Source organism: Oxyura jamaicensis, chromosome 11, assembly GCF_011077185.1.
Source record: "Oxyura jamaicensis isolate SHBP4307 breed ruddy duck chromosome 11, BPBGC_Ojam_1.0, whole genome shotgun sequence".
Taxonomy (NCBI): domain Eukaryota; kingdom Metazoa; phylum Chordata; class Aves; order Anseriformes; family Anatidae; genus Oxyura; species Oxyura jamaicensis.
In genome coordinates this window covers 439512-451675 of record NC_048903.1, presented here as the reverse complement: position 1 = coordinate 451675, position 12164 = coordinate 439512, and the positions used below count along the sequence as shown (strand labels likewise).

The 12164-nt window shown below is 50.5% G+C and overlaps 1 protein-coding gene across 2 annotated transcripts in view; it reads left to right on the top strand.

The window, feature by feature from the left end:
- The first annotated feature begins 3559 nt into the window (after positions 1-3559).
- The window catches only part of RANBP10 (RAN binding protein 10), a 69569-nt gene continuing 60964 nt past the window's right edge, over positions 3560-12164 (top strand). Inside the window, exons 1-2 of one of the 2 annotated variants that reach the window (XM_035337017.1) lie at positions 3560-3809; positions 4560-4671. In XM_035337017.1, the coding sequence (XP_035192908.1) occupies positions 3602-3809; positions 4560-4671 (320 nt within the window). In that variant the 5' untranslated portion in view covers positions 3560-3601. The remainder of the gene's footprint in view (positions 3810-4559; positions 4672-12164) is intronic. The other variant, XM_035337016.1, reaches the window with a different exon arrangement.

Here is a 12164-nt window from a genome sequence, read left to right as displayed (position 1 = left end):
GTGCTGGAAGAGACCCTACTCTGTAAATTCTTGGTTTTCAAGAACTGCTTCCAGCTATCCTGTGAATTAGCTGTGCTTACCTAGACGTTTTCTCTTCTGGGGCACAGCAGGGTTTATGATTCTTTAGGACTGTCTGCCCTGATGCAAATGCAGGCCATGTGGACCAATGGCCTCTAGCAGAAAGCTGAAAAGACTGAAAAGAGAGAAAGGATTAGGCTCTAAGAGCACTACAAAGACAACAAAGAGCCAAAATGAGGTTGAAATACCCCTAATGATGCCTCACAGTCAATACAACTGCCTAAGAGTATGGTGGAACAGAAAGAAGAGGGGCATACCGAAACGCTCCTCAGCCAGGAGTGAGCACACCTGAAAACCAAGTAAACTTTTTGTTCTTTGAAGTAATCGTCTTCCCACACTAGTACAATTTTTAAACACCTCTGCACATCTCACGGTGGCTATGCTGCCTAGACTACATGATTGTGGGAAAGTGTTCATCTCTTTGGGTAAAAAATGGTTTCATGATCTGCACTAGGAAATTAAAGCATCACACAAATCAGAACCTTGCATTAATCTAGGTGAAACCAAAATAACAGGTTTGACTTAGGTCTTGTTTCCACTAGGGAGCTTTGCAGTGGAGTATGTGTCCCATAGTGAGGGCGTCTTGAGCAATGTTGACTCGTGTGGATTGTGAGTTTTAAGTGCAGGTTGGTGACCCTACACAAACAGCTGAATTTCTATCAGTGTAGAACTTAATGAAGACAAGGTCTTCAGATTCAACTCTGATGGACAGTAAAAAGTGATAAATGAAATTTCTTTCAGAAGCTAATTTCTGCCCTTAGTGGCACTAAGGGACACGATCTACTGATGGGATTCAGGACAGGTTGGTGGTCTTGAAGGTCTTTTCCAGCCCACGTGATTCTATGATTCTTCTGAAAGCAAAATCTTGTTAACCTTAGGAGTCTGTTAATTAATTTTTCTCTTTGAATTACCTCAGTATTTCTTTTTGGGAAAAAAAGACATCTATGCTGGATTGCTCTATTTTATTAGGACAACCAAATAATTAGTATCATGTTGTCCAATATAAATACTTTCCTATTCTGTCTGTAAGCTTTAAAAGAAAATTAATCATGTGCCAACAGAAGACTGAGGCCAGAGATTTCACTGTCAAAACCTAAACTTCAGACTGACTAAGCCTTGGAACAGTTAAATGTAAAGGCTCAGAAGCTTAAATGCCTGATATCCACTGCAAGAAGCATTAAGATTATATTGAAGAAACAGTAGGATTCCAATCTATTGAGATTTGATTTTTTTTTTTTGTCCAATGGGGAAAATGCTTAGAGAATGTCCCAGCTCTAGGGAAAGAGTAATGCTTAAAGTTCTTGTATTAACTGTAGCACATACAGCTTGTCACAGAAGTGGCACATTCCTGAAATACAACCAAAATGCTAATGAGAAAAACCAACAACTCCAAAATAAAAATGAGTGACTTTTACAGACCTTAACCTCTTATTGCTGTGTTGGTGTACGTGTTTCTGGGATCTACTTTTTCATAATTTGGATATACTTTTTCTCCATGCTAGTTTATTTTATTTACTAAGACTGATGCATACTATGGAACAGATGTTCCTGTTGGCTCTAAGATGCTTTTAGCCTGCAATTAAACAACCTGTGGTTTATTTCTTGCCTTAGTTTAAACTAGATGGGTCAAATTCTGGCTGCACTATTTGGCATGTACGTCCACACAAGTTGTTGCAGCCAAGAACAACATTTATATTCCTCTCCCCTCTCCTCCACCCTTAAAGATCCTGTAATTAATTCACAAGGATAACACCTGAATCTGAAATACAGGAGTTTGCATCACCACACAGCTTCTGCCCTTCCCTGCCCCCCTTCACTCTCAGTTAAACAGAATATAAAAATAATTTAAATTTGCTTGACTTCCTCATAGCTTTGGATGATCCCTGGGCTTCCAGCAAGATTCCAAAGTTCACTGTTAGGCAAGGGCTGGGTGTTTCGCTGGAATTCTTGAACTCACCGGAGTCTTCTGTTTCTTTGGCAGGATGGATTTCACGCTGTTCATATGCATTTGGCAATTTGCAATCTCACGGGAAGATTCGAGAGAGGTCCTGTGCAACAGCAGGGAAGAACACAGAACACCTTCAAAACACACAGAATTAACTAAATATACAGTTGAAGACTGAGAATCTGGCTGATGTATACCTAAAGCAAGCAGCCAATTATGCAGTGCCTGACAGATGGGAATATGCAGCAGATTTATGTACACAGAGGGATGGATGGAAAGATCTGTGGTACAGCTGAACTCCAGGACTGGCTATTTGAAAACCGCCACAACATTTGGTACTTTCCTCGCTGTCCCAGTGATAGCAGCCAAGCTGAACCCTGCAGCTGGACAAGCCTGAGTAAATTGGTTGTCTCAAGAGGTGAGATTAGAAACAGCTAGAGAAAATGATACTCATGGGTCAGGAGCTGGGACTTGGGGTCCCAAAAGTGCCTACAAAGCCGGTTCTCTGGGCTGGCAGGGGTGCTACAGAGTATCCCGAGTTGGAAGGGACCCACAAGGATCTCCGAGTCCCACTCCTGGCCCCACACAGGTCTACCCCAAAGTTCAGAGCGTGTGGCTGAGAGCACAGCCTGAATGCCTCTTCAATTCAGACAGGCTTGGTGCCGTGACCATGTCCCTGGGGAGCCTGCTGCAGTGTGCGACCACCCTCTCACCCTCTCACGGCTTTCCTGGCTTAGAAATGAGGTGCGCGCCGGCCTTGCAGGTGCACGCGCGTTTTGGGGAAAATCAGCGTCACCACAAGGCGGTGAGGCAATCCAAAGGGATCGCGGTGAGTCTGGTGGTCGCTGTGCGGGCAGAACGCGGTCAGACACCCGGCTCCATATCCAGGTATCGGCAGCGGTGTTTGGAGGGCTGTAGCACGGCCCGCGGTGCCCGGGGGCTCCCCCGCTCGGCTCCCCCCGCCACCGGCCCCGTCCCTCACCGGCCCCGGCCGCCTGTTTACAGCCGTCGCCATGGCGACGCCCGCCGCCCCCCCGCCCCTCAGGCCCCCCGCCTGCCGCTATAGGTGCCCAGGCAGCGCCTGCTGCCGCTCGCCAGCCGCAGCGGCAACGCCGCGGCCCGGCCCCGGCCCCGCGGGACGTGGGCTCTGCGGAGCGGCCGGGAGCGGGGCGAGGCCGGCGGAACGGCGCCCCCCGAGCTTCCCGCCGGGCGGCCGGAGCCGGCCCTGCGCGGAGGCAGGGGTGGGACGCCGGCAGAGGAGCGGCGGCCTCTCGGCACGGCGCCGCCGCGGGGCACGCTGGGAGAGCGAGTCCGACGCGCCGCTGCGCTCCGCAGAGCCCAGCGGAGCGGGGACACGTTTCCCAGCGTGCAGCGCGCCGGGCAGAGAGGCGGGGCCTCGAGCGCGGTGGCTTTCGGGACTCGTAGTCCCTTTGAAAGCGGGAGGCGGCGGCGCGGGAGCGAGCTGGACTCCGCTTCCCGTCGGGCGGCGCGGCCCCATTGTGGCCACGCTCGCGCCCCATTGGCTGGCGCCGGGAGCCGGGCCTCGCTCCCCGCCCGGTGACACAAAGCGGATCCAAGATGGCGGAGGCGGGCGCGGGGAGCCTGCACGGGGGGGACACGGCGGCGGCGCCGGGCCCGGCCGAGGAGCAGGAGCTGAGCCGGCGCCTCCGCCGCCTGTACCCCGCCGTCAACCAGGACGAGACGCCGCTGCCGCGCTCCTGGAGCCCCAAGGACAAGTACAACTACATCGGCCTCTCGCAGGGCAACCTCCGCGTCCACTACAAAGGTGCCGGGGCTGGGGCGGGGGCGCCGGGGTGGGCCCGGAGCGCGGCCCCCGGCAGGGCCGGGCAGGGCCGGGCAGCCCCCCTCCGGGTCCGGCAGCCCCCGGGGATTGGGCTCTCCGGCCGCGGGACGAGGCGCTGGGGCCGGGCTCCGGTCCCGGGCGGCTTCCCCGGGCTCGGGAGCCCCGTGCGGGTGCCTTATGTAACGCTGCGCAGCGCCGCGGGGCCCTGCGGGCCGCCCGTTCCCCTCAGAGCCCGGCTGGAGTCTGGGGGGGGCCTTCACGCTGCCCCACCGGGGCCGCCGGCCCTCGGCTTAACGCGAAATAGGCGCTGGTAGGGCTCGGGGCTTGCTGTTTTTTTTTCTGCTTTGTCGCTCCTGGAGGCCGTTGCGCCCACCTCCCCGCGGAGAGCCGGTCGTACCCTTTGCCGCCTGGTTGGTAAATACTGATGTCATTCCCCTCTTGCGTAACGGAGCTGCCTCCTGGCTGTGTGCGCCCGTCCCCGAGCTGCGTGCGGGGAGGTGGAGAGGTAGCACTGCGCCTCGCTCAGCGGGGAAAACAAAGGGAAAACTACAGCGCTGGCGGTGAGGGGGAAGGAGGTGGTGGCAGTGCAGGATCGCACATCCCGCCGCTCTGAAAAGTGCGCTTGGAAGGTGTGGAGAAACAGGTCCCTGCCAGGCTCAGCCAGCAGAGCTTTAGAACGCCACGCGAGAGGGTTCAAGTCCCACAGGTACTGAAATCTTTGTTCTTTCCTAGGTCATGGTAAAAACCACAAAGATGCTGCCTCAGTCAGGGCTACGCATCCCATACCCGCAGCTTGTGGCATTTATTACTTTGAGGTGAAGATCGTCAGCAAAGGTAGAGATGGGTGAGTACCTCAGTCCAGTCTGGTGGTTGGTGGCGCGTGTGTAACAGCCCTGCGGTGCTCAGACCTTCCCCTCGCGAAGGGTTAGAGGTCAGACCTGGGGTTAATAGGCGAACACGTGGCAAGAACGCTCTGGAGGCAGAGGCACTTGCACAGCTTCTTTCTTAATGCGCAGTTCGATGCGGACAGTTATGCGAATGGAAGAAATTCTGGGTGCCTGGTACAACTTGGATTATAATCCTCTCTTGTTAGCTAGGTCTGGTCACTGAGACACCTGGCAGTAAAACAAGTACTGAGGTATCACAGAGATGCCCTGGGGACCTAGGTCAGACAGGTGGAACTCACCATAGGCAGAAGAATTGCACTTTGCTACTTTTCTTCTTCAGTACGGGGGTGAACAATCTTTCTTGGAGACGTTCCTGTTGAAATGTGGATAGGCTTCAAATTTTGCGCTTGTGTTGACAGGAGGGAACAAGGGCCGCTGATCCCTGAGAACTGCCCTGCCCAAACTCCCAATCAGGTGATGGCACCCAGCTGTTTCCATTAGGCTGAGAAATGTGGAGATCAGGATCTAACTACTGAGTGCAGGGTTCGAGGTGTTTGCACGGGGAAGAGGGGTAACAGTGCTACAAGAGTGCTGGGAGGAGAACTTCTGGGGCTGTCTTTAAATGTCCTGTATACGTGATGAAGGAAAAGATCTTGGGGAGGGTGTGGGGGGGAGGCAGTGAGGTGTGTGTGCCTGTAAGCTGGAATCTGTGAAATTCACATCATTTCTGGTGTAGGTCCTGAGTTTGGACTTGAGTTGTGTTCTCAGGACAGATTGCATCGTGACAGATCACGACTGTGGAGGCTTGGGAGACTGCTGGAACCAGGATGCTAAATATAAGAATGTTTTTCCTGACCAAATATATATACACACACAGTGGTAATATTTAACACTGTAGACTGTTGTTGGGACTCTATTTGCCATATCAGTCTATACTATTTTGAGTGGAAGAACTGCAAAAGCAGCAAATCCTACATGAGAAGCAGCTGTACCTTACTAAGCCATACCTCAGTGACCTGACCTGGCAGCGAGTTCTGGATCTCATCCAGTCTTGTGGTCACTGTGTTGGGCATTATTTCCACCCAAAATGTGGCTGGATCAGGAGGGAATTCTCTTATGGAATTCCTTTAAAAGCATACTCAGGATCTTGGGAAATGTGGGAATGCACTAAGGGGGCATTTCTAACGGGGTTTGGGCTTCTGCTGGTAGCGTGGATTAGTTTTTAATCATTGTAAAGGCATCAGCGTGCTTTGTGTGCATGTTTTTGTTTTTTTCCATTGCTAAAGGCTAAATGTCACAGCTACAGCCATCCAGAAGGTAAAGCGGACCAGGAGGAGTTTTGGAGTGGGATTAATTAATCCAGTCCTGCAAGAAGAACATTTGAACTGTGGCCTGTTTACAGGTCTTAGGGAAGGGCAGCAATCACTCCCACTAGAAGCCCAATTAGTCCTAATTTCTTACTGTTGCTGTCACTGCTGAATTGAGGAGTGAGTGACCTGCTTGGAAGGGGACTTGCAAAGGATCTTCAGTGGCGTTGCATTTGTTGCAATAATTGCAGTAATTACCAACTGTAAAGGTTAGCTGAACAGCTGCGAGTGCTGGGCTGAATGCTTTACGAATGCTGGGCAAAGACCTTCTCTGTTCTTTCAGTTCACTGACTTGGTGTTGAACTGCTTGTCTTTTGAAACCGTGCACCTGATTAGTTTATGTGGCTGCTAAAATGAAAACTATGCGGTGTGCATCGCGACAGCTTTCCGAGGAAATCACCTTACGGAAGGTCACCGAGCAGCACTTACTCCTTGTTGCGTTCCAGATCAGAGTTCTGTCTTTTGTTGTTGTGGTCTGTAATCCCGGTTACTTGCAGGAACGCTTTGCACAGTGTGGAGCCGTGTGTATTAACGTTACAGCCATGTGAAGATGAAATGTTGGTAGCTATGGTCCGACGTCAGTGCAGCGGTGAGCCAGAAGCTTGACGTGTCGGCCACTCTTGTGCCTTGCTTTTATTTTGCTGGTGGCGAGTGCTCCAATTTTTATCTTAGGCGTTGGGGTTTGGGGCACTTGTAATTGTGACTCTATCGCTGCTGCCTGTCCCTTGAAGCTTACTCTGGTATGTCTCATTTTTAACAGTTTGAAGCCCACCGGGGCCCTGCATGTTCTAATGCCAAAGTGTGCCAGCAACATCTCTGCTCTTAGGAAGCTCTCCGGTGTTCATTACACCGTGGTGGCTTCAGCTTAAAGGGATAAAAGGCCAGAAATCTAAAGAAGGGATTGGAGGGAATGAAAGGAAGTTTCCAAGTGGTGTAAGTGGTAAGGCCTGTCCCTAGGAACTTCGCTGGAAGCCCCTGAGCAAGGGGAGAGCAAGAGGAATCTTTCTGAGCTCGTTTTCAGAAGGGGCGTTTCAGGCGTAAAGTCTCTGCTTGGTATCCTGTCGTTTATTTGTGCTGCTTGGAGCAGTGAGGTGAAGGTTACGTGACGTTACCCGTGGTGTCTCTGCTGCTGGAGCTTGTGAAAGCTCTTCAAGTTTCGGTTGAAAATCTGAGCAATCAGGTTGCTAAACGAGACTTAACTCAAATACTTTGGTGGAACGAGTTTCAGAAAATGTGCTTTGAGGAGTTACAATTGATTTTCCTTGAGGGCTTTTGCTCGGTAGCTCAAAGCTTTCTTTCAGTGCTAATAAATCTGTTAGTCTAGCGCTGTGTGCCCTGCTTAGGTGCTGGCAGTTGTTAATGCACAACAGAAACCGAAGTCGCAGTTAAGAAATAGGATGGAATTGACATTGACTGGCGGTGTAAGGATCCTGAAGCTCAGCAGATGATTTGTTTTCCTGACGAGATGTTGCCTCTCTAGGGTATCTTCTGGTATAGCAAGGGCTCTTGAACTGACATCAGACCTGGGGAGTTCTGCACAGGTGGTGTCGCTGAGGTACGGAGAAAACTGAGAAACTTCTCCCATCAGTTGTTTTCATGGGGCGAGGGTGATCTAAGCCAAGTGTGCTGTGGTTCCTTCCCTCGTTTCCTCCCCACCTCGTTGCATCCTTGCTGCAAAATAAAAGCCCCCCCAGCCGTGCTGTTTTTCAGGCAGATTATTTACCTGCTGGGTTTTGCAAAGCCCAGCCCCAGCACAAGGGAAGAGGGAAGGGACTGCAGCAGCACGGACACCGGTTGCTTCAGACTGCCATGGCTCTGCAGCCGTGGCTGGCAAAAAAAAGCTGCTGCTTTTGCATTCCTTCTCCCCTGCCCTGTAAGGCACCTGCTTTGTGAAGGTGCTTTCATTAATGAAGCAAATGGAAGTGTTTACGACAACTTGCCCTTTACCATCTCTAGATTTTTCTGCCTCGGCACTGCTAAAATCTAGCTTAGTTTCCTGGCTGATCTTTCGAGGCAAATTAACAGCATGCGAAAAGTCCGCTCGGTGTGCTTAAACTTTGAAGATTTATTAGCTTTTCTTAGCTTTGTGTTTTCCACTGCTCACGCTGAGCTACAGCCACCGTCTTTTGAGTTAAAGAAAGATGGTCGAGACTCACCTTTAGCTGAGCAGTGGTCACTTCTCATCCTGCTGGTTTTTAGCCTTTACCGATGAGGCATCACCTTTTTTTTCTGTTTTCTTTTCCTGGGAGAGGGGAAGCTGCCAGACTGCCACTGAAAAAATTGTCCTGTCCTTCATGTGAAAAATCAGATCTGCCAGTAGATCGGTCTGTTGTTAGTGATACTGTCTGGGGAGATGGTTCTTATCCTCGGAGAGTAGAGCTGAGTTCAGCTCACACTCCCTTCGATTAGCTGCAGCCCTCTTCTCTCCTCCTTGTCTGCAGTGAGCACGCGGGGAGTGGTTCCACCAGGCTTTACGATGATACAAGCGAAGACCCTGGGGTTCTGCCCTGCCACTTGCCTTGTTGCCATACCTTCCCTCATGCTCGCAATCTGTTACCCAGTTTTGTGGTGAGCTGGTTCAAGGAGATAACTGGCTGAAAACTGGCCGCGTCAAAATAATTAGAGTGATTTAACCTGCTGACATCAGTGCCAGAAGTTGTTGTTTTTTTTCGAGTAGTTCAGTTCAACCTCTCGCTGGACGGTTTTCTCTTAAGGCTTGCTGGGGATTGAATTCCCTGAGCCGTCGTGTTTGTTGCTCAAGTGGTGTCGACTGGATCGACAGGACAAGAGGCAGTGGTCACAAGGTGTGGCAAGCTAAACGCCAGCTGGGCACGAGAGAATTTTCCCTGTGAAAATGGTTAAGCGCTGGGATGTGGTACGTCCAGAGAGGCTGTGGCATCTCCATCTCCACGTCTGCCCGGGCAGACCCCAGGCTGCTGGGTACGCAGAGTTCCCTGTGCTGTCGGCAGGGGGATGGAGGAGGAGGGTCCCACGGTCCTTTCTGCTCCAGACCTCTCGGTGGCTCCGCCGATGGCTTGCTTCCAGCATTCCTCGGCTGAACAGACTGGCAGAAACGGACGTGACCCTTCTGTTCCTGAGCTGCCACAAATAACTCGTGCTTTTATCACGGTGGTGTTCGTAACAGTTCAACCTCAGCTATATTTGAAGTAGTGGGCTTTCACGCTCCCTCTGAGCAGCGTGTCTGCGCTGCTGGTTCGTCAGCACACCTCGCGGCCCCTTTCCCCATTAGATGATCCCCCCTTGGTAAACAGGAACGGTGTCTGTAAGACTCATCGGGGTAGGGCAGCCAGCCCGTGACTGGGAGGCTTTTGTGACTCAGAAGGACAATTCGGCTCTGTTACCCTCTGTATTCAGGGCAAGGTGAATCGTCTCCTGGGCGGCCGTGCCTGTTCCCGACTGATGTGTCCTTTTCGCGACCAGTTTTAGCTCCCTGCCGTGGGGTGGGCTCCCCAGGGGCAGGGTCTGAGTGTGCCCAGGTTCCTGGCCTCAATCGCCTGTCCTGCAGCCTTTCCTCTGGTCCTGAGCTTGCGGGTTGCCTTTGCGGTGGCGCTTTGCTACTGACAGCTGCCTTCCCTGGCCGTTGTCTGGTTTGGGACAGCAGCTTGGTTGCGGGTGCCTTGGTGTGCTGGAGTTGTGCGATGAGTCTCATCTCAATGGGGCTCTTTCGTCCGCTGGACTCTGGAAGGCTGCCGAAAGACCTGCTCTAGCTTTTCCTGTTGCCATGATTTCTTCTTTAATTTCCCCTTTTCTTCCTGCCAGCACTAAGGTCTGTGCAGCGAGTTGGATCGCGTTAACCGTCCTTTTGCTGGGTTGGTTTTCGGCTGGATCAGTTCCTTGGAGCAGTGCTTTCCTTAAACGGGGGGGAGGAGGCCCAGAAGGGGGGCAGAAGAGGGAGGGTGGGAGGCCGTGGGCAGCAGCGAGCGCTGGGATCTCTCTTCCAGCCCCACGTCGAGCTGCGTTACACAGCTGCTGTAGGCTGTCCGGAGATGCTGGCCAGTGCTGCTTCCATCTCGGGCGTTTTTCTTCAGAGAGGGAGGAAGGAGTACTTCGAGGAGAGAGGCGCAAGAGCTAATCTAGCTTAGGCCACAACAGTTTATTCAAAATCTTTCTTTAGCTTTCTTACACAAGTGTGCCATATCCCAGCCTTAAAAATAGCTTGGCTTCACCCTGACTGAGACAGAAAAATAAAGGTCACATGTTTGGGTTGTTCAGCAGTCTTTACATGAGTAACGAGTAATCCGCCCGTCTTCCTTGCTTACATTTCTCCCTGCCAACTTTCCATTTCTCTTCAGCATATGGGGAGTGCGATTGCTCTCTGAGAAGCCTTAGGCTAGTGTGCCCTAATGGTTTCCAGATGCTGATAGAGGCCTGTCCACGTCGCGCCCTGACGTCGGGGCCTCTTTGTTCATCCCTCAGCTGCCTGCGCCGCGGCCACCTCCGAACACAGCGTGGCTGCGGGTGGCTGTAACGAGGGCTGAGGAATATTCTGTAGCAACCGAGGGTTTCTGGTGTCTGCACATGCTGAGTGTTCCCTTCTTTATATCTGATAAGCTTGTAAATAATTGATTTCCTCCTCTTTTTTATTTTCCGCCCTCGTTTCCAAGAATCCAGAACTGGCACCAAGAGAGGGGGTGGTTCTGTTTGCAGGTATGTCTGCTTGTTTAAATTTACGCTGTTCTTCAGACATTCGTTTAAACAAACCAACAGATAAATACCCCCAACTAGATTCAGTTAACAGTTCTCACCTTGTTCACGTTTACAGCCTTGTCCAAGCACATCTTGCTTGCTCAGCTACTGACTGGCCGAGCAGTATTCTGCTAAAGCTTTGGTGCTCTGAAGTGTGGAGACACTTCCATTTTTGCGGGAGGTTTCGCATTGATTCATGGTATCTCAGGTCACCTCTTAGCTTATGTCGCTCTGCTAGACTCTTGTAGAAGGGAGTAATCTCGAGAGCAGCTTCTCAGATGTAAAGCGAGTTGTGAGACTGAAATACGCGATGTGCAGTTGATAGCTTTCATTGCATTAAAAAGCAACAACGATGAAGTAGAAACTGAAACGTGGTGCTTTATAGAAGTGTCATGGGCTTTACCACTGTAATGGTAAAACACCAATTCCTCATTAAAACAGCTTATGAAGTAGGGAGACAAAGTGGAAGGAGGGATGGCGAAACGTGACTTGTTCCACTTGTGATGTGCGCGTTTAGGTCTGAAGTCTTGGATCTTTTGTATATTTTATGCTGTGATAATTCCCTTCTTTCTGTTTTTTGTGTGTGTCCAGCTACAATTGTGAAATTTTGCGCAGTGAAGAAGAAGAGTTTGAGGAAAAGTTTTTTGTTTTTTATTTTTTCCTCCCCTCTCGCCCTCTGCTGTTTCTGAATGTCTGTTGTAAAACAGGTAGAGCTATGGCAAAAGCAAATTCTAACAAAATAAGCTAGATACCTTTAGGATATGTGTAAAACGTGATGCTTCAATTTTTTGGTATCTGTTTACACCTAATAAGTCAAATTATAGAATAATGGGAACTGGTTGATCAAATGCTCTAGGATTACACATCTAGGCAATTCTCTGATTAATAATTAGATTGTACAAGATGCTTAACTTTAATAGAGGGGAGCTTTTTTTTTTCCCCACCATTTATGAAGCTATCGGGTGATGAACCAGTAAAGAACTTATCATCTCCTTTGAAGCTTGACTGTTTCTTCAGCTCTGTTACTGGCTCTGTAAAGTAGGCTTGTGTTAACGACGTTATAGCGACTACGGCCAAATTAGTTTTCCTAATTGCTTTTCTTGCAGTGGGCTTTACAGTGTACTTGTGGTGTAAGACGAGATCTCAGTTTGCATGCTATAGTTGCAGTGCTAGAGATAGATCTTCCTTCTTGTTTTATGGGTTCTTAGTATTGACGCTTTCCACTTTGAGACTTTTGTTCCTTGTGGTGGAATTGTCATCAGCGTACAAAGGTCTGTGAATTCAGCGTGTGTTGCTCTTCTGGTGCTCTGCCTGACCACCTGTGTTTTTGTTTTTTCCCCCACTGTTTCAAGGAGTAAGTATTCTTATTTCATAAG